Source organism: Camelina sativa, chromosome 14 (assembly GCF_000633955.1).
Source record: "Camelina sativa cultivar DH55 chromosome 14, Cs, whole genome shotgun sequence".
NCBI lineage: Eukaryota > Viridiplantae > Streptophyta > Magnoliopsida > Brassicales > Brassicaceae > Camelina > Camelina sativa.
Window position 1 is genome coordinate 26357258 of NC_025698.1, and position 21217 is coordinate 26378474.

Genomic DNA, 21217 nt, shown 5'->3' on the forward strand with positions numbered 1-21217 from the left:
AAAAAAAAAGAACGGGTCGGGTTGTTTCATTTATATTCATGGTTACTGATTTTTACAATAATTTTCTAATTATATAGATTTAGCGAATCATTATATAAGTTTTGATCGCATCCATATATTAAAACTTTGGAAAATGATGTAGGGAAAGATGAGATTTATCTGGTAATATTTGTAAACTATTTTCAATACTAAATTTTCATTCTGAATGTCTAATATATGGTCTTTACACAAACTTCATGGGTGGTAAGACTATCTCCAATAGAGCATAGTTTTTACTCTAAAATATAGCATAGTTTTTACTCCAATTCTATTTTTTACTCTAAAATAGAGCATAGTTTTTTTTTTCAATATATCACTCTATATTTGAGTCTAAAATAGAGTTAGTGTAAAAAATAAAGTTGAATATAAATTAATCTTACCATTTACTCTAATTTAGAATAAGATATAGAGTAGAGTTGGAGTAAATGTTACTCTACAATAGAGTATTGACTTTAAAATATAGTGGGGTTGGAGATGCTCGAAGAACCTAATAATTTATCACAAAACAATAAAATCCAAAAACACAAAACTTTGAGGGATTTAATTACTTTAATCAAAAATATTTATGGTATATTTTGTTTATTTTATTTTACGTCAAAACATTAAGAACCATATCTATAAAGGAACACATATTAAACCTTTTAAAAATAAACTTTTTATAAAAGTCTATTTCTAAAATAAATTTCTAAATTAATTATATTTTATAATTAACAAAAAAAACCTTAAATATATCTGGCGCATTGCGTGAGTAAATTTCTAGTGTATATATATACTAGAGATGTTGAATCAAACTGTTTTATATTGTGTGAAAGAAAAATCATTCCATTTCGAATTAAATTATACTTTTTCGTAAAAGAAGAACAAAAATATTGAGAAAACATCTTAGAGAAGATTCTCTTCTTGGGCTGGATACAGTTTTTTAATTAGGGGTCGCAATACAATCTCACTGAATAATAAGATCTAACAATTAATTACAAACAATGCAGTAAAAAGAAAAAAATGGTTTGTTTAGTTTTTAGTTTTAGTAATCATAGGATAAGGGTTGTATAAGTAATTTTTAATCCTATCGGGGTTTTAAAAGTTCAATTCCATTCTCCACCAAGAACCATGTGTGAGTTGTGGTCAAATTTATAAATTTCCTCAGTACACTTTTGTTTTTCACGAGATAAATGTGGTTTATACCTAATAACCTTTCTCTATTTTTTTGGTTATGACGGCCAAAAGAATCACTCTCTCTTTATTTTGGCTCTGCGTCTAGTTCCCCTCACTCTCTTTCTCTCTCCCTATTTCTCTCCAAGAAAGGCTTTTAAAAAAGAAAAACAAATCTGCTGTAAAGAAGGAAAAAAAAAATTGTTTCTATAATTTTTCTAATCATAGGATAAGGCTTGTATAATTAATTCCTAATCCTACAAGAGTTTTAAATATTTAATTCCATTCTCCACAACTACAAGGAAACCATGTGTAAAAGTAGTTGTGGTTTACGTATTTAAATATATATATGGGTATATATGTATAATGAACTTAGATTATAAATTTCCTCAAAACACTCTTAAGAAGCACCAACTGCTCTCTCGCGGGATTAAGCATTCTTTTGCTTTTCGTCAACTTCACCAATCCCTCCGCAGATTTCAGGATGGTTAGCGCGAAAGAAATTCGTACAATCATCGGAATTATTGGTATGATCTGCTTCTCTCTCTCTCTTGCAGTTAATATGTTTATATCTCTATCTGTATAGTCGTGTATTCATATACATATAACTGTGTATGATGTTTATCATAATTTAGCTCGGAGAAGTTATCCTAATTTACATATAGCTTCCAAGTTGTTACTCACAATTTTTCTCTGGCCTGATGCAGGGACTGTTATTTCCAGTTTGATCTCCCTTTCACAACTGTAATATCCCTTTTCTTCTTCTGTTTTTTTCTTTTTTTTTTAAAAAAAAACAAGAAAAAAAACAAAATCGTGTTTTTTGTATCTGTATTGTTTGACATATTTCATATTTAAACATTTGTCTATGTCCACACACAGCCCAAAGTTTATACAGATTTACAAGAAGAAATCGGTGGAGGATTATACACCGTATCGTCATGTGGGGTTGGTGACAAAATATAGTTTGTGGGTTTTGTATGGTCTTCCTCTTATCTACAAAGATGGTATACTCGTCACCACTAGTAATGGCGTTGGTTTAGGAATCGAAGTTATCTACTTGGTTGTTTATATGTTCTACTGCAGCGACAAATCACTTGTATGTTCCATCTTTAATGCCTTTATTATATCTCTCATACCATATTGTATATGTTTTAATGATTTTTATTGATGTTTCATGTCCAGAGGCGCAACACTTTGTGGTGTCTTGCATATGCGGTTCCTTTTGTGCTATTTTTTTACACGATTTCTCTTTTTGGAATTGAAAGTTTATCTGATCGACATACGTTCATTGGTATTGTTTGCAACCTTTCATCAGCAAATTTGGATTATATAATTTACATGGTATGCTCTCTCTCTCTCTCATTTATTGATTACTAACTATTACTTATTTATGTGTTTTGATTATATTTTTTTATTCCTGATACAAAAGACCTACGAGTACGTACCCGTGTGGTTGTCTTTGGCTAGATTTATTAACGCTGAAATTTGGACTTCTTTCTCTTTGATCTACAAATTTGATATCTACGTCCTTGTAAGTCTTTTTTTTTTCCTCTCCATGAATACTTAATTTTATTGATTGATTCTCATTAATTAAATGTTCTGATTTGTAACGTTTGTTTCATTTTGTTTGCTTCAATGAGACAGATACTCAATGGTCTCGGAATGATATTGTATGCTTATCAACTAATATACTCCTCGGATCGGCCCACCGAAACGACCCTTGGATCCAATCAGATATTGGGTTGTACACCACCTGATCACTCCAATGCTTGTGGACACTCTACCTCAACTGTGGACGTTGTTGTAGTATGAAGTTTGGTTTTTGGTGTTTGGATCACCCTTAGTGTTTGGTGCGAGTGAGGATTTTTTTTTTGTCTCTTTCTAAGTGAAAAACATTTACTTTTCACTTTATTATAATAAAAGATATTCAAGTTTTGTATTTAGGTTTTTCGAGATCATTCAAAGCTTCTGATTATTTGTTTGTTAAATATATGATTATATATTACATTGAATAGACACATAAACTACTCATCATATACCATGACAAAATTAACTAAGCAAATAATTTCTAATTTTTTCATTAAAGAAACCAAAAGTTGCATTAATCATTTATCTTATAACGCATAAGTCAATGCACCAATAAAATTGTGATATGTAAGCAACACCAAATTAATTAAAAATATATATATATATAACAAAAAATGATCGAGCAAAGAAAGAAAAATAAAACAATTTAACACATATTTTGGTTTGTTCTAACTCCACTTATTTCTCCTCACCTTCCCACCTTTCTCTACAGTTTTTTTTTTTCATATAATAACTAATCTCATCAAAACCAGTAAATATTTAAAAGAAATTTTCTCACCCTCTGCATTTTGTCGCTCCACTAAAAATTGGAAGAAAGTTAAAATATGCAGTCTATGGCTAAATTCATTTAAATGATTATATTTGAGCTTTATAATTTATTTTGATAAAAAATATTTTAAGTATAAAGCCGGACAAATTCTAGTAAATAAATAAACTAACCCCTGTTCTTAGGGTTGTGTAACGTTTCCACCTTAACAACGTCGATTGTTAAACCATGTGGACCACCTTTCTAAATATTTATTACTTTTAATATATCTTCGTATTCATATGCATAATTGCATATTTGTCTTGCGCTTGAAAGAAACAAATTGGGTTGAAAAAAATGTTCAGTAAATTAGTAAAACCTTTAGACATTTCTAGTAACAGCTCTTGCTCCCACAGTGACACAGATAGATTGTAGCTAGCATTGTAGTGTCATTTGATACATATGCATGTGCATGCGAACATCTCTACGTGAATCCAATTGTTCATTGAATGATTAAATATTAAACTGATTGTTTATTAAAAGGATCCATTGTTTAACTAGAAGTCCAAATTGCAGATGTACTTTCAAATTAAATGAAACTAGGAGATATCGCGTGCTTAAAGCACGAATCAACATTTAAAAAAAAATTAGAATATAATAATAAAACTTATTTTTATATTTCTTTAAAAAAATTAGTTTAATATTTTTTTAATTGTTCTATAAATCTATATATGTATTTTTAATACTAATTATTTTAAAATATTATAGTATTTTATTTTTTGATATATATTACAATTTTATATTGTTTGTTTGTTGTATTTGCATCAATATTTTATGAAATATGAAGTATTAATTTTAATATTATAATTGTGAGAAAATAAGATTTATTAATTTATCAACTATATAGTTTAGTTAAATTTATTAAGTTTAGTTGTTGTCAATAAAAAAAAAGTTAGTTTTACCAACCCACCAATGTTGAAATTAAAACAAACATTTTTCCATAGATTAAGTAATATATCTTTTATATTAAAAAAAAAAGTAGTATATCTTTGATTTAAAAATTTCAAGTCACAACATATGCAAAAAAAATTCTGCATATTTATTAATCATAAGAATTATATGAAACTTCCAAACAATTTGTAAATAAAATAAAAGAAAGATGATAGGAGAATCATAATTTTAAATCTTAATAAAATATTTGAACTCTAGTTATTAAAAATAATTTTATTGTATACTTGGGTATAAAATCTTAATTTTGAAATTCTGATTGGTTTATATATTTTTAAATATTTAGTAATTTTCGTCCATAATTTTATTAGAGAGAAAAAATATATATTTTTTAACTAATAATTATCTGTATTTTGAAAAAAATCTTAGCTGTTAATTTTTATATTTTTTTATTTTTTCAAGCACAAATTAGTTTTGAATTGAATAGATTTTTTTTTACTTATCTAGATTTCTTTTATCTCTCAGCGTCTTCTATTTTTTAATTAATTATATTTATTTAGTTAATTAATTTTAATTAAAATTTTCTAGTAGCAATTGAAACTAATTTTTTACATATTTTAAGGTTAGTTTCATATTTGTATTTCCCAATTAATATAGTAAGATATTTACCCTTCTCTCTCTATCTCTCTCTTTCTCTCTCTCCCTAGTCCCTAGTCCCTAGCATAGAAAGAACACATAAAACACTTTGAGTTGTAGTCTTCTCTAAGTTACAAAAACCCTGAAACCCTACACTCATTATGAACAGATTTGAGCCACAAAGCCAAGACTCTTTGCGAAGAAGGTTTCATCAAAGCAACACCAACACACAACAACCTCGTGACACCACGACACCTCTTTCATGCCCAAATCTATTTCGAAAAACCATAATAATAGCAAATCCACCATCAGAGGGGCTGGGAGATCATTCCAAGGTTTGGTCTTAACGTGGAGGACGATCTAGTTTCATTCGTGGTTCCTCCGGTTACCGTTGTGCTAGCTAGAGGGACCAGGGCGTTCGATTTGCCAACGCGTAAGCCTAGACAAGTACAAGAGAGTGAGTTATCAGAGCTTGGCTTTGGCTGTGAGGCAAATGTTTGTCGATGGGGATGATTTGAAGGACGATCTTATTGCTTATGAAGACATGGAGAATGATCTCTTCCCTCACAGGCGATCTTACTAGGAAGTAATACTCCTCTTTTACTCTCCAACATTAATCTCTTCTTTAAATAAATTTAGTTCTTTTGTACGTTTGAGCATTTCGCAAATACTGATCTTTCACAAAAATCTCTAAAAACATTTCTCGTATAGTAGAAGTTTATAGTATATAAATGGCAATATATTTGGAACTTTGAAGTTAAATGAGAAATTTGGCCGGTTTGTGAGGATACATGGACTTTGTTCGTGTAGTTAAAAGAATCCGATCGAATCTTGTCGGTGAAAGGAAACACAAGCAAAGTGAAAAGAAACGAGTGAGGAGAAAGACAGTTTTTGGCAACGATGTCATAAGATGTTTTGTATCAGCCAATTAATGTCGTATGATTCTCAGTTAATGTGTTTGCTTTTTTGTTCTCTTGTCTTCCCANAAAAAAAAAAAAAAAAAAAAAAAAAAAAAAAAAAAAAAAAAAAAAAAACATGAAGCATAGAATGGCAAAGTGAAGAGAGAATAAACACAAGGGTGAATTTGCCTACTAGCCAAAATGGCAAATATAATTAAGAATATAGCTATATATCAGATGAAATTAGGTGAGTAACCAAAGGATATTGTGAGATTACCATATTACACCCAAGTGGTGATGGTGGCCAGAATTGTGGCCGGCGAATGTGGTCGCCGGAGTGGTAGTCGAAGGTGGTTGCCGGAATGTGGTCGCCGGAGTGGAGGTCGGAGTGGTGGCCGGAGGTCGGAGTGGTGGCCAGAGATGGTGGCCGGAATGTGGTCGTCGGAGTGGTGGCCGGAGGTGGTCATCGGAATGTAGTCGCCGGAGTGTTCGCCAGAGGTGGTTTCCGGAATGTGATCGGAGGTGGTCGCCGGAATGTGATCAGAGGTGGCCGGAGGTGGTCGCCGGTGGTAAGAGATGGTGGTGGACTGGGGGTGGTTGTGGTGGTTGGAAATGTGTAAAAGGTGAATTATGTAATTAATATATAAAATATAGAGTATATAAGGTTTTGATGGTTAGTATAGTTAGTGATTGAATTATAGTTTTTTTTTGGGTTATACACTGCACTTTCCCTAAAATACAATACACGTAACTCCGATTACGCTCCTAAATTTGGTGAAGAACGAAATCATACTGAAAAACCGATATGATGAACACTGAATCAAATAAAATTTTGTATGTTTTAAGATTTCACAGGTTTAAAACTACTAGTAGTAAAAAAAAAAAAGAAAAAAAAAAGTGACTTTCTTTGGAGGACGAGAGATGGTAACTAGGTTAGCCGCCGCAGCACCGCCGCCTATTTACTCCAAAACAATGGTGGACATTTTTTGATGTGAGCAGGCATATGTATCGATGGGAGCTTCTCCTACATATTTCCTATAAATAAGTTATTTATAGTATTATGTATAATATAAAATCGAGTAAATATTAGTGAGCAAACAAAAAAAATTATTATGAAAGAATTTAAAATATTTAATATTTACATAAGAAATATCTAATTTAATAGTCGTGTGTGTGATTTATTTAGTTTCTATTTGCAGTATTTCAAGATTTTGTAGAAATATTTAGTTAGTATGATTTGAATTATTATTATTGTTTTACTAAAACATTTCAATCTTTGAAGTTAAAAAAGAAAAAAAAACTGATTTAGTAATGATATTTTAGGAATATTTTAGTTATTGGGAGAGATAATTTATGAACTTAATTGATTTTTTTAGTTATTGGTAGAGATAAATTAGGTATATTATTAGTGTAATTGATTTTGATTTTCCGTATGTAACTTGTTGTTTTTTTTGTGCAAATACGAAGGGATCAACTTTGTAAATAAGTTTTTAACTAAGTTAAATCTCAATAGTTGAAAAACAACATGTACTTCAAAAATGAATCTAATATGAAGACACACGTGTTGATTCGTAAGCTAAAGAGTATCGTTACTATTGTGAACACGCACACATGTGATTATTCATCCAAAAACGAACCGTTTGAGAGAGAAAAAAAAGTAAAAGTGAAAAAAAAAACAAAAAAGCCAAATATCCCGTTGTAATATTTAGTTATTATGATTTTAATTATTATTATTTTTTTCACTAAAACATTTAAATCTTTGAAGTAAAGAAGGAAAAAATAAACTGATTTCGTGATGATATTTTAGGAATATTTTAGTTATTAAAAGAGATAATATATGATTTTAATTGATTTTTTTAGTTATTGGTAAAGATAAATTAGGTATATTATTAGTGTAATCGATTTTGATTTTCCATATGTAACTTATTGTTTTTTTGTGCAAATATGAGAAGATTAATTTTGTAAAATAAGTTAAATTTCAATGGTAGAACAGAAAATGTACTTAAAAAAATGTTAATATAGATGGAAGAAGTGAATATGACATTAAGAGATTGGAAAACAAAATAAATCAAGAACACGTGTCGATTCATAAACTAAAGAGTATCGTTACTATTGTGAACATGCACACATGAGATTATTCCTCCCAAAACGAACCGTTTGAGGGCAAAAAAAAAAAAGTTGAGTCACCAATTCAATAAAAAACGAAAAAGCCAAATATCACGTTGTAACAGCTACTTCCACATATTGTATAATTTTGAGGGAAAAGCAAAAATGCCCCTTTTTCCTTTCCACTTTTTAAAAATGCCCTTGGGAAGGGTCCATTTATAAGGGTACCCCTTTTTCGGTTGAAAATAACAATTTTGCCCTTAATGAAGTTAACCTAATTTTCTTCTCTTCGCCGTCGTTCTCTCCTTCTTCCTCAACCGACGATTCACAAGAAAACTTACTGCGGCGATTTCGAACCTTTCGAACCTTCTTCGCGGAGATTTTCGAACCTTCTTCGCGGTGATCTCTAGGTTTGTGATTTCGATCTTTCTTCGCGGTGATCTCTGGATTCGTGATTTCGATCCTTCTTCGCGGCGATCCCTTCCAACCTCATCTTCGTTTCGTGTTCCTCGGATCGTAAACTCTTTTCAGGTTTGTGGTTAAGATTTTATTTTTCTTTGGTATATTCATCAATCTGAAAATTGATTTTCGATCGTAAATTCAGATCTGACGAATTCAGATCGATAAATTTCTTTGATATCGATTTGGAATATGTAAACTCAAATTTGGATTTTTGTTCTCGTAAATCAGTTTTTAAAAGCCCCTTGTTAAACCATTTTCAAAATCCAGATTCAGATATTCAGATAGATAAATGTGTTTGATATGGATTTGGAATTAGTAAAGTCTTGTAAATTTGGATTTGATATGAATTTCAGATCGGTCGTAGTTGAATTATGTCGATAAAGTGTGTTGATAAGACGACTTCAGATCGATAAAGTGTGTTGTTGATTTTTAAAAACCCTTTTAAATCTCTTGTAAATCCGTTGAAAACTCTAAATAAGTGTGTTTCTTTAACAGATGGCGTCCAGTGATTTTGAAGCCCTTGAACTACCAGAAAGCATATATGATTTGAACCAATTGGTGGAGCAAACATATGTCAACATTCGGACTTAAGCCTAGTTGACAAAGTTGAAAAAGTATTAGGAAATGTATCTTTCTCGAAGCTTCAAGCTTCCTTCCTTGGGCCTATCATCAATCTTTCGGCCAGAGATATCAAATTTTCTGGGAAATTATTCCACTACTTGATGCTGAGAAGGCTAAAGACAAGAGGGAGAAACTTATGGTTTACAATGGACATGCAACCTCTTAGGTTTTCCATGAGAGAGTTCTTTCTTACAACAAGTAATTATAAAGTGTTTGCAAATCTATTCATAGAGAACCAAGGAATAACGGCAAAGATCCAATTAGTGAACCATATTCTTGGGCGGTGAGAGGAGACTACACTTTATCTCAACTCCAATATGGACTATTTAAAGAACCAGAAGAGGGTGAAAAACCTTTGGATGACAAAGAAAAGGAATGCCTCGCTGCAGTGGTGTTAACAGAAGGTATTTTGATGACACCAGGATCTTTAGAGAAGATACCACTGTCTAGGCTTCAGCATGCTTCAAATTTTGATATGTATACAGCCCAACCATGGGGCAAAGAAGCATATAACATCCTTGCTACATGCATTCAGAAATTGAATAAAGCTTCTTGGTCAAAAGGTCAGTATAGTGTCAAGGGATTTCCCTTGGCATTATATATATGGGCTTTGAGTGTTGTTCCAGTTTTTGGTGATATATTTGGGAGAAGATGTAATTTTTCCAAAACATTGTATCCACTGATTCTCAACTGGCATTCAACTCGATATGCAAGGAATGATGAAATTGTTGATGTTATTACGTCAGCAACTTGTGTAAGTTTTGAATTCTATTAAAAGTGTAGTTTTGATTATTCATTGGTTATCTCATTTGCTGAGTTTTGTTTTGATGGATTTTGATTATTTTTGTAGGTTGAAGTCAAAACTATAATTGGAGATCCACAAGAATATAAGCATTTGGTTGATGAAGATGACAATGATTTTGAAGAAGTTATTGGCTTGGTTATGAAAGGCTATAGATTGAAGAAAGAATAATGGTCTTCTAAATTAGTTGATATTTACTATGCCATGGGAGAGTTGGGTGACAAAATGGGGGAAAAAATGTCAGTCTCTGAGAAACATGAGAAAATAGAGAAAAATTTGTCAGATTCTGAAAAACTTGACATTATCCTCTTTATGTTAGAAGACTTCAATAAAAGACTAGAAGCAATTGAAGAAGCTGTCAAAACCACATCAGAGAAAGATAAGAATAAAGGAGTAAGATTCCAAGATCACACCTTTTCCCATACATTGGACACTAAACTCTTTAAACTGAGCTCCTTTTTTCTTTTCCCTTTGCAGTCTCACGGAGATGAAGATGGACAGAATAGAAATGAAGAGGTTATAAATGAAGAGGTCAATATCTTTTGTAACTCTTGTAAAACCTTTTAAAAACACTTTTACACATTTTCCCATACATTGGACACTAAACTCTTTAAACTGAGCTCCTTTTTTTTCTTTTCCCTTAGCAGTCTCACGAAGATGAAGATGGACAAAATAGAAAGGAAGAAGTTATAAATGAAGAGGTCAGTATCTTTTGTAAACGACTTTATAAAAGGTTTAATTAGTCTTTGCTAAGACTTTAAAAGGGTTTTAAAAGGTTTTCAAAGGTTTCTGTTTTAAAAGGGTTTTCAAAGGTCAATGTGTTTTAAAAGGATTTTAAATGGTTTTACAAGGTGTTTAAAAAGTTTTACAATGTTTTAAAAAACTGGTGTCAAAGGTGACCTAGACCTTTTAAAACAGATTGTAAAACCTTTTAAATGAAGTTCTTATATGTTCTTTTGTTTTGTTGCAGGCTGGCAAACAAAATATTGATGGAGATATTCCTAGAGAAGATTTCGTAGATAGCCCGTCTTCAGATTCTGTCCGTCCGTCAAACACACAAGATGGGAGCTTCGCTGGAGACGATGAAAACACCCAAAAAACTGAAGGTGATGGTGGTAATTACTTTGAAGAAATACCAAAGGTACATTGATTTAGTATTTTTATAAGTTTCCAAATACCCTTTTGTAAACACCAAAGCCTGTTGTAAACAACAATTGTTATCATCTCTGAAGGATAAATCTCCTTCTCCACGCCCTTCTACACCAAATTTTGATCTTCTTTCTCAAGAAGATCAGGATAGTGGAAAAGATAAAAGCATGGGTAAAGAGAAGGGAGCAAGCAGTAAGAAGAGAGTGTTGAGAGAGAGAAAACAGGTAAATCATTAATTTTTTATATAGTTGTTATGAGTATTTTAAAAGATTTCATTAAGTATCTCATTAGGTTTAAATCATCTAAACAATGTTTTCTTAAAAAACTGCAGAGAGAGTCTAAGCAAACCAATGATGGTGATGATGATGTTACGAACAGAAAACAGGTTAGTATCAAGTACTATAATGTTTTACATTTTATTAATGTTTACAAAAAATTGTGATTTTCTTGTGGCACTACAGAGGAAGAAGCGTAAACCAAGTGACAATCCAGATCAATTCGTGACAGCTTGTCCTGTGGGAAGGTTGTTAAAGGGTGGGGACCAAGGTTCGAGGAACGTCTCGCGCACCAATAACCTACTGTGGATTTGGATGAATAGTTCCATTTGCCCAGTGAGGAGTTAGGATCGATGCCCTGCAGGACCAGCTTGGAGTCCGTTTGGGCGGCTAGCGGTGGGCTAGTGGGGTCCACGGACTGTCTGTTGGAGCAGCTAGCGGGGGCTAGTGGGGTCCGCGGGACGGGTTGTCACAGTTGACATCTTTGCAGGTCAGTGTAGGTTTTTACATGGTTATTTAAACTGGTTTTAAATGGATTAACAGGTTGGTATTGCAATGTATTTTAAAAGGTTCTAACATTAATTATATTATATTTGCAGAATTGCAGAAATAGAAAAAAAACTAGGATAATGGAAGTTTGCATCTTGCTGGTATATAAACGTGATCGCAGGAATGGAGCTTTAGCTTATTGCATCAAGAACAATAATGAATGGCAATATATTTCAATGTTTAGTTATGTAATTAGGGTATTTCAATGTTTGCAGAATTTTAAAACGTTGTTTATCCTTTTCGAATCTTTTTAAAAACATTTTAAAACTCTTGTAAATCCTATAAAATTCATTGAAATACCCAAAACAAAATCCTTTTAAAACTATTGTAAATCCTATTAAATTCATTGAAATACCAAAAAACAAACCCTTTTAAACCTTTTAAAATCCTTTTTAAAACGCTTCTAAAACCTTTTAAATGGATTTAATACTATAAAACCCTTTTAAAATATTAAAAGGGTTTTACAATGTTTTTCTTATAATAAGGGTGAAAGCCTAATTGTAAAATATAACCCCCCCTTGTATCAATTATCCCAAAAAGTCACGGGTTCCTCTTTCTAAAAGTACAGTTTTCCGTCTTGGAGGTTGAAAATCGTGAAATTCACTCAAATCTTTATTTGCTTAAATTGGGTTCTCGATTTCGTTGGATTGCAGACACGAAGTCGTCAGATTGAAACTAGGATTTGGCTTATTGGGTACGCGAGGACTTCAAGTTGCCATTTTCTTCGTCGAATTACAGACTCTTCTTCTCCCTCGTTTTTCCTCTCAGACCTCTATTCAAATTTGTCGTCTTTTCTTCTCCCATCTGTAAGTTTGGTTTGGAACATAGTTTTGACTTTAATTTCTATTTCAATTTGATTTTTTATGATGTTTTGATGAACTCGGAATACGAAGGTTGGAAATTTATCAATGTCTTTAAAAAGTTTTATATTGATTTTAAAATAGGATTTATAAGGGATCTTGAGTGCATGGCATGAATATGTTCTTCTCTGTAAATAATGTTGACAGGTTTTGCGATATGAGTATTTTTGAAGATTCTGCGAAGAAACTGTGCTTCCCAAAAAGATTAATCACGCGAGGCACAGAGGGAGATACATTAAATAGAGTAACTAAATACTTTTCTGAGGAAGCTATTTTGGCGACTGTAAAGAAAGCATTAAAAAAAAGAAGAGTTCAGGGAGTTAGAGGAGTCTTTCTTGGGTCCAATTATAGAATTTGTTAGTCGGAAAGAAATCAACTTCTCGAGTCAACTGGTCCACCACTTACTACAGAGGAGGATTAAGTCTGCGAAAAACGAGCTCTGGTTTGCATTTGATGATCAACCTATGCGATTTTCGCTAAGGGAATTCGTCATTACAACAAGCCTTCCGGTAGGTACTGTTGCATCAAGTACTGTTAAATCGAAAAAAGATTTGTGGATGAATGATAAAATGACCTGCAAACGTCTTCTTGATACTTTGAAAATTAAAGGAAAAGACATGAAACCTGTAGAAAGAAATTGATTAGGTGCTTTGTTACTAGTGGAGAGGATATTGATAGCACAAAATCCAGTAGTTCAAATTCCCTTAAAGAATTTGCTGAGAGCCAGTAGTTTTGAGAAGTATTGCAAGTATCATTGGGGTGAAATTGCTTACGAATCATTAGTGATAGGCGTGAAACAAATGACTGTGGGAACGTTGGCAAAGACACAGTATGGAATGGCTGGCTTTCCATATGCAATCCAAATCTGGTTGTTATCTTCAGTTCGCGAGCTAGGGGAACATTTTGGTGTTAGGGAAAGCATTTCAAGCCAAACTCAACATCTCCCACTGATCTTGCAATGGCAAAAGACATCTTCCCCAAAATTCAATGAAATAAAATTTGTTCTTGAGTCTTGCAAGGTACTAATACTTCTCTAGAACTTTTTTTTTGTTTGTTTTCCAATAGTTTTAAAACACATTGTAAACTTTTTAAAAAAAGTGTTATTAACGTAATTTTGATCTACAATGTGTTTAAACTGGTTTTCAAGACTTTACAACGGATTTACAAGGGATTTCGAGAGTTTTAAAAGAATATCTTGTAGTGGAAAAATTGACATGATTTTAAAAACATGTCAACTTATTCACAACAGAATAGTGAGACTGGAGAATCATGTGGGTGTCACTACTGCTGCTTCAACACCACAGTGGGAATCAAGGGCATTTGAAGAAGAGGAAGTACCAGCCTCTGCAACTGCATTTCAAGAAGAGGAAGTACCAGCCTCTGCAACTGCTTTTCAAGAAGAGGAAGTACGAGCCTCTGCCACCGAATTTGAAGAAGAGGAAGTACCAGCCTCTGCAACTGCTTTTCAAGAAGAAGAAGTACCAGCCTCTGCAACTGGTTTTCAAGAAGAGGAAGTACGAGCCTCTGCCACCGAATTTGAAGAAGAGGAAGTACCAGCTTCTCCAACTGAATTTGTAAGTGAAAAGAAAACTTAATTCCTTTTAAAATCATTTAAAAGTGTTTTAAAGATTTTATAACAAAATTATATAAAATCGAAGTGTTAACAATGGTTTTGAAAGGGTTTTCAATAATTTTAACTGGTTTGAAAAAAAAACTTAATTCTTTTTAAAATCTTTTTAAAAGTGTTTAAACTATTTTTTAACACAATCATATAATCGTTTTCAAAGGTTTTGCTAGTGTTTTAAATAGTATTAAACAAAATTTACAATATTTCTAGGTATCTAAAGAAGAGAATCAAGATTATCAACCTGAGAAACAAACTGACTTGAGAGGGGACCCAAGTGTTATTCCTGAAGAAAATACCCAGGATACTAATGAAAATGATCCACGAGGAGGATATGAATAATGATAAGGTATGTGTTACTTAGAAATGATCGACAAATTTTAAAAACCTTCTAAAAACATATTTGAAAATAATTTACATATGGTTAATGAAAATATAATTATTTATGCAGGATGAGAAGCCTAACAGTGTTGATGATGTATACTCAAACCAAGAAGAAGCGTACTTTGTTATATCGGATGACGAAGAGTGTATTAATATTTCAGATACTGATGTAGACTCAAGCCAAGAAGAAGCTCCCAAACAACAAGAAGACCCATGCCAAGAAGAAGCTCACAATCAACAAGAAGACACATGCCAAGAAGAAGCTCCGACTCAAGAAGAAGTCCCAAGCCAACAACAAGATCACACCAGCCAGGAAATGGGCAGTTGTAAGTTGTTGAATTCTTTATTATTGATGATTTGCCCTTTTGAAAATGACATATAATATTTTATTTCTTATGTTTGTATTAGTGCAAACACCTACTACGCAGGAGAACAATATAAGTGACGAAGAAATGAAACAAATCGAGAAAGTTATAAAATGTTGGACTAAGCCCAAGGACATCAAAATTGTGCTTTCGTCAATGGATGAAGTAAGTTTGAAAAAATCATATACTTGTTATCATAGGCGTTAAATACTAACAAAATTTGGATGTTCTACATTGTAGTATCTTTGGCAAGGGAATAAGTGAGAAACAATCTATGTCATGGATTTGAAAACTAAAGAAGATGTAAGTAAAGTAGCAAGGAAGGCAATGTTAATTTCTCATCCTGACAAAATTTCTAAAGATGTTACTCCACAAATGAGATACCTTGGTACCCGAATATTTTCAACATTAAAGGTTAGTGAACCTCGACTTTTGTTAGATTTTATGCACATTTTACTGTTATTTAATATAAACTTAAATTTTTCTTTTCTTTTGCAGGAGTACAGGGACAAATACTTCGAGGAAAATCCATAATTTGCATAATTGGCAAATATCCAGGATATGAACATGCTCACATCAAGAAGAATAATGAATGGAAAAGTATTTCAATGATTAGTTTGCAAGTGGATTATAAAAAATTGTCTATTTAATGTTAATTTATTTCTTTTCGCTTGTAAAACCTTTTAAATGGTGTTAATCTTATAAACAGTTTAGTTTTACAAGAGTATATCTGGTTTTTCGTAAGTTTTAAAAGGATTTATAAGTTGTTTATAATGATATATATCAGTTTGATTTGCTTTTTTAAAGGCTTTACAAGTTGTTTATGTAATTTACATTTAAAAGGTTTTATAAGTTGTTTATAATGATATATATCAGTTTGATTTGCTTTTTTAAAGGCTTTACAAGTTGTTTACGTAATTCACATTTTAAAAGGTTTATAAGTTGTTTATAATGATATATATCAGTTTGATTTGTTTTGTTAAGTCTTTACAAGTTGTTTATAAGGTTTTAAAACAGTAAATTTGAATGAAAAAAATCTTTTAAAATGGGGTTTACAACACCACAGACTGAAATTTTTTATTAAAACAAACAAATACATAATATATTATTCAAGAGTTTATAAAATAGATTTGAACTATTCAAGTTCATACATCAGTTTCCTCTCCCAGCGTATTGGTTTGTCATCTCTCTAGCCATTGCTTCAAACCTTATCCTATCAGATTTGTAAAGGTTGGCAAGATTTTCATTGACCTGCTCCTCATCATCAACATCTGGTTCAATCAACTTCTCCACTAATCCCTTGAAGAACAAAGTAATCGGCATGGCTTGCCAATAGATAGCCCTCAACACTCTTAGGTAAATGCCTCCTCTATCTGATATGTTTGGGTGGCAAATTTTTGTGACGAAAAAAACCTGCATTATCAAGAAATTATAATTTTGAGTTGCTGCAAAAAGAGGAGTCTTATTACACATACTTGCTAAATAAAAGGGTGTATAATCAAAACAGATTACCTTTGGGGGATTATTTGGGTAATCAGGCGGAAAATGAAGACTCGATTTAAACACTCCCCCTTTGGGGTGTTCACCGGTCCGATTAAGGTAGCCTCCCATTGGAAAATGTTGTCATCAACAATTACTAACAAAAAGGCAAACACACTCAATCTCTTTTATCCTTAACAGTAAAACAAAACTAATGTGAAGATGTATGTGTTTACCTGCTGTGACGTTTATCGAATCATCCTTGTTCAAATATTTCAACGCAATCCTTAGATGGCTTGAAGAAAGATGCGACATTTCTAGCAGATTGAAGGAAGAAGATAATAGGATTTGTCGAATCTGAGAGATGACTTTTAAGTTTTCGTGAGACAAAGGTTTGATGTGTAGAGCAAAAAGTATTTATAATAGGCGAAGCGTCACTTTTGTTTACAAAAAGTAACCCTTCGGTTTCGCAAATACATAATTATAACCGAACCAAAGCGACGCTTCGCGTTTCACCCCTTCAATCAATTACGGTTTCGAAATCTTACCCCTTCAAATCTTACCCCTTCAAAGCGACTCTTTGCGTATTACCCCTTCAATTGTCTTCCACAAAAGAAACTTAAGCGATTCGAAATCAAAAGTGGAACGCTGTTTCTCTCTGGGCTTGGGGTAATTGCGAAATCCTTTATAGTATCTTGATTTATCTCCTTCGATGTTCGTTATCTCCCTTTTTAGGGCTTTTCCCCCATTTTTTCGTCTATATCTCTTCAAATCATCTAAAATCGTTGGAGGGTTTTGCTTGGTGTTTGATTACGAAGCAGTGAAGGAGACTTAAGATGGTGAAATCAGAGGAAAATTAGGGTTTTTGCAGGGAGAGAGAAGAGAGAGAGATGAAGAAGAGTAAGAGGAAGGGGAAGAGGAAGGGGAAGAGAGAGAGTGTGGCGACTTGATTTTTACAAGAGTATATATGGTTTTTAATCGTTGGAGGGTTTTACAAGAGTATATATGGTTTTTAACAGGTTTTAAAAGGTTTTACAAGTTGTTTGTAAATGATTTAAAAACAGTAAGACTTGCTTTTTTAAAAGGCATTACAAGTTGTTTATAATGATTTAAAACAGTAAAATCTGAAAAAAAAATTCTAAGAAAATGGAGTTTACAACACCACAGACTGAAATATTTTATTAAAAAGAACAAATTCAAGTTGAATTAAAGAGAGAGAGAGAGTTAGATAGCAGCTACACAACTAGATTTGTTTTGTCCACACTGACCGCACCTACTGCATTTGTATTGTTTTGAATTTATCTTAGCCTTTCCATACTCCCATGAACTAGCTATTACCTTTTTCTTTCGCCTGCCACTAGGTACACGAGTACAAGGTGGCCGAATAGAAGTACTAACACTCTCTGGAATCTCCCAATACTCCATATCACCTACTGGGTGAATGCTCTTTGAATATCCTAAACACCATCTGTAAAATAAAAAAAGAGGAAGATAAGACTTATAGAACTTTGATAAACCTTTGAAAAACCTTGTAAAACCTTGTAAAACCTTTTTTAAACTGTTTATAAACCTTATAAATAACTTATAAAACCTTTTAAAACATTGTAAAAACCTATCGGATCTCTTACTTTAGCAACCTTTTCAAAACCCAATTAAAGAAGAGAGTTATAACCTTTCAGTGAAATGATAATCATCAACAAACATGTTTTCATTGAGATTGACATGTTTGGCAGCAGCAATTCCATGTGAACAAGGGAATTTGTCAATATCAAACATACAGCATGTGCATTTCCTTGTGTCCAAATTCACCACATTTGTCTTTAAACCTGCTTTAACCTCGAAGACATTTTCATTTACTTGACTAACTTCAAGCCAGCGGGTAGTATTATTATAAAATTCATTCATCTTATTCTTAACATTTGGAGTAACAACATATGGATGTCGACAGCTCTCCTCATGACGTTCATTAAACCACCTAGTCAAAATAGACCTGATTGTCTCAAACAGGCAGACAATTGGATACTCGCGAGTCTCTTTTAACCTGGATTTAATGGACTCGGCACAATTAGATGTCATGATGTTGTACCGGTTAGAAAGAGAATATGCACGTGACAATTTCCTAATATCAGCTTGCCAAAGATATTCTCCAAGATCCGGATCACCACTGGTAATTTGACTGAACAAATAATCAAAATCATATTGAGTGTAAGCTCTTGAAGCATCATGAACTACTGGAAGAAGAGAAGCATAAGCTCTAAATCGTGTTTCCAGGTTCTTTTGCAAGTGGAAAGTGCAGATCCCATGATGAGCATGTACATAATTTACTGAAAGCGTAGTTGCAATTGAAGAAGCCCGATCAGACACGAAAATTAGATCCTTTTCATCAGGAATAATAATCTTCAAACACTGCAAAAACCAATCCCATGATGCACCGTTCTCATAATCAACAACGGCAAAAGCAACAGGATACAACTGAAAATTACCATCCTGAGCTGATGCAGCAAGCAAAGTCCCTTTATATTTTGATTTCAAATGGGCGCCATCAATAGAAATAACTTTTCTCATCAACTTAAAACCTCTAATTGATGCACCAAAAGCCAGAAAACCATATCTAAACTTATTATCAGAATCAGCTTTGATGTAAGTGATAGTACCTGGATTCTTCTTTTCTATCATGTGAAACCAACTCGGTAAAACCTCATAACTATCAGCAGGTATACCCCTAGCAAGTTCTGATGCATGTTCTTGAGCTCTCCATGCTTTTGAGTACGAGACACCAACTCCATGGTCATTCCTAAAAATTTCCATGAGCTGTTTGGGTCTGAGAGGAAGCTTTCCTCCTGCAAAATGGTTACTAACCAAACCAGCCAAAGTCCTTGCAGATGCTTGGCGATGATTAACATTCCTTAAAGCAGAGTCACAGCTGTGCTGACTAATATACTTTCGAACAACAAAGCTATCTGATGCTTTAGCCTTAGTTGCACGTAGCCTCCAACTACATTTTTCATCAATACATTTAAGAACATACCTCTTGTTTTCTGACTTAAAAGTATGAAACTCAAAACTATGCTTGACTGCATACATCCGCATCTGACTTCTCATTTCTGTTTTGTCTTTGAATAACTTTCCACAAAACAGTGAATCAACATCGATTAGACCTGTTGAGTGTGAAGAACCAGATGGATACCCAACAGAGGATGTCATGTTACGAGGAACACTCTCGACATATGGATTTGGTATTGGTCCCTGAAAGTACAAATCAATGGTTTTTTAAAAGATTTGTAAAGTATTTAAAAGTTTTTACAAGTGATTTCAAAGGATTTAATAAGGTTTACAACTGTTTTCAAAAGGTTTTTTAAAGCGTTTAAATGTAAGTTACCTGAGTATGAGTAGCAGTAAAATCATCAGCAGTGCCAGTATGTTGACTTGAAGAAGCAACAGGAGGAACACTCTCGGCATATGGATTTGGTATTGGTTGACCCTGAAAGTACAAATCAATGGTTTTTTAAAAGATTTGTAAAGTATTTAAAAGGTTTTACAAGTGATTTCAAAGGATTTAATAAGGTTTACAACTGTTTTCAAAGGTTTTTAAAAACGGGTTGAAAAGGCAATTAAAACATTTATACCATTGTAAGTTACCTGAGTATGAGTATAAACATCAATAGCATTCCCAACAAACAGATTTGAGCTAGTTTGATCCTGAAAAGATTTGTAAAGTATTTAAAACGTTTTACAAGTGTTTTCAAAGAATTTTATAAATGTTTTGTAAGCAAGAAATAATTTAAAATTCTAAAGTAGAAAGTTACTTGAGTAACAGCAGTAACACTCTCAATAAAAGGAGTAGAGCTAAGTTGACCCTGATAAAGAAACATTCCTCAAATCAGTTACTTTTCTAAAACAATATTAGAAAGAATAAGAGAATGAGTTTACTAAAAATACATGCTCTACAGTCTCACAAAAATCCTCAACAGTAACACATAGATGAAGAACTCATCCACTTTGTGCATATTTGAGTTTAAAAGCTTCAAGCTGCCTATCATTTCTAATAAAGATAGGAATACTACATATGGTAGCAGACTTAGCAGGCAATGTATAACTAAGCTTTAAACATTGTGCCTGAATATCAATGTCAAAATCTTCTAATAGAATCTTTACCAACTCACTAAATCTAATATTCTCATCAATGTTAATCAAAGAAGCTCCCCTTTCACTATCCATCTCAAATTCCCAATGAATGTTGTTGTTCAACTTCCACAAACCACATACTGAATACAATTCAATCATTTGTACACCCAAACAAAATCCTGAGAAAACAAACCAATATCACGAATTACAAAACTACATTAAAAGAAGAGAGATCCGAACAACTATATCAAAGAATAACAGTAGATGTCCAAAGATCTAATAAAGGACTTTATTATCACAAACAGATCTAAAGAGCAAGTGCTTAAGACCTAAAAAAATTCTGACATCAAATTTGAAATCGAAACAACAATCTAATAGCTAACAGAAAATTGAAATTGAAATCAAAACTAAAA

General features: G+C 32.5%; 4 protein-coding genes and 1 pseudogene across 4 annotated transcripts; 3 read left to right on the forward strand and 2 right to left on the reverse strand.

The window, feature by feature from the left end:
- Window positions 1578–3127, forward strand: LOC104742524 (bidirectional sugar transporter SWEET8-like). The gene is made up of 6 exons (XM_010463535.2): window positions 1578–1715; window positions 1896–1932; window positions 2068–2284; window positions 2371–2529; window positions 2618–2719; window positions 2833–3127. Exons 1-6 carry the CDS (start codon window positions 1673–1675, stop codon window positions 2998–3000), a joined length of 726 nt encoding a protein of 241 aa, XP_010461837.1. The 5' UTR covers window positions 1578–1672; the 3' UTR covers window positions 3001–3127.
- LOC104742525 lies at window positions 5266–5980 on the forward strand (annotated as a pseudogene).
- LOC104743999 (uncharacterized protein DDB_G0290685-like) lies at window positions 10232–15734 on the forward strand. The gene is made up of 11 exons (XM_010465029.1): window positions 10232–10387; window positions 10472–10510; window positions 10642–10695; window positions 10965–11135; window positions 11227–11367; window positions 11475–11528; window positions 11605–11666; window positions 14077–14161; window positions 14903–15161; window positions 15244–15365; window positions 15699–15734. Exons 1-11 carry the CDS (start codon window positions 10232–10234, stop codon window positions 15732–15734), a joined length of 1179 nt encoding a protein of 392 aa, XP_010463331.1.
- Window positions 16353–16994, reverse strand: LOC104744000 (ubiquitin-conjugating enzyme E2 11-like). The gene is made up of 3 exons (XM_010465030.1): window positions 16916–16994; window positions 16713–16804; window positions 16353–16613 (listed from the first exon to the last, which is right to left on the reverse strand). Exons 1-3 carry the CDS (start codon window positions 16992–16994, stop codon window positions 16353–16355), a joined length of 432 nt encoding a protein of 143 aa, XP_010463332.1.
- LOC104744001 lies at window positions 17833–19883 on the reverse strand. The gene is made up of 3 exons (XM_010465031.1): window positions 18352–19883; window positions 18018–18147; window positions 17833–17847 (listed from the first exon to the last, which is right to left on the reverse strand). Exons 1-3 carry the CDS (start codon window positions 19881–19883, stop codon window positions 17833–17835), a joined length of 1677 nt encoding a protein of 558 aa, XP_010463333.1.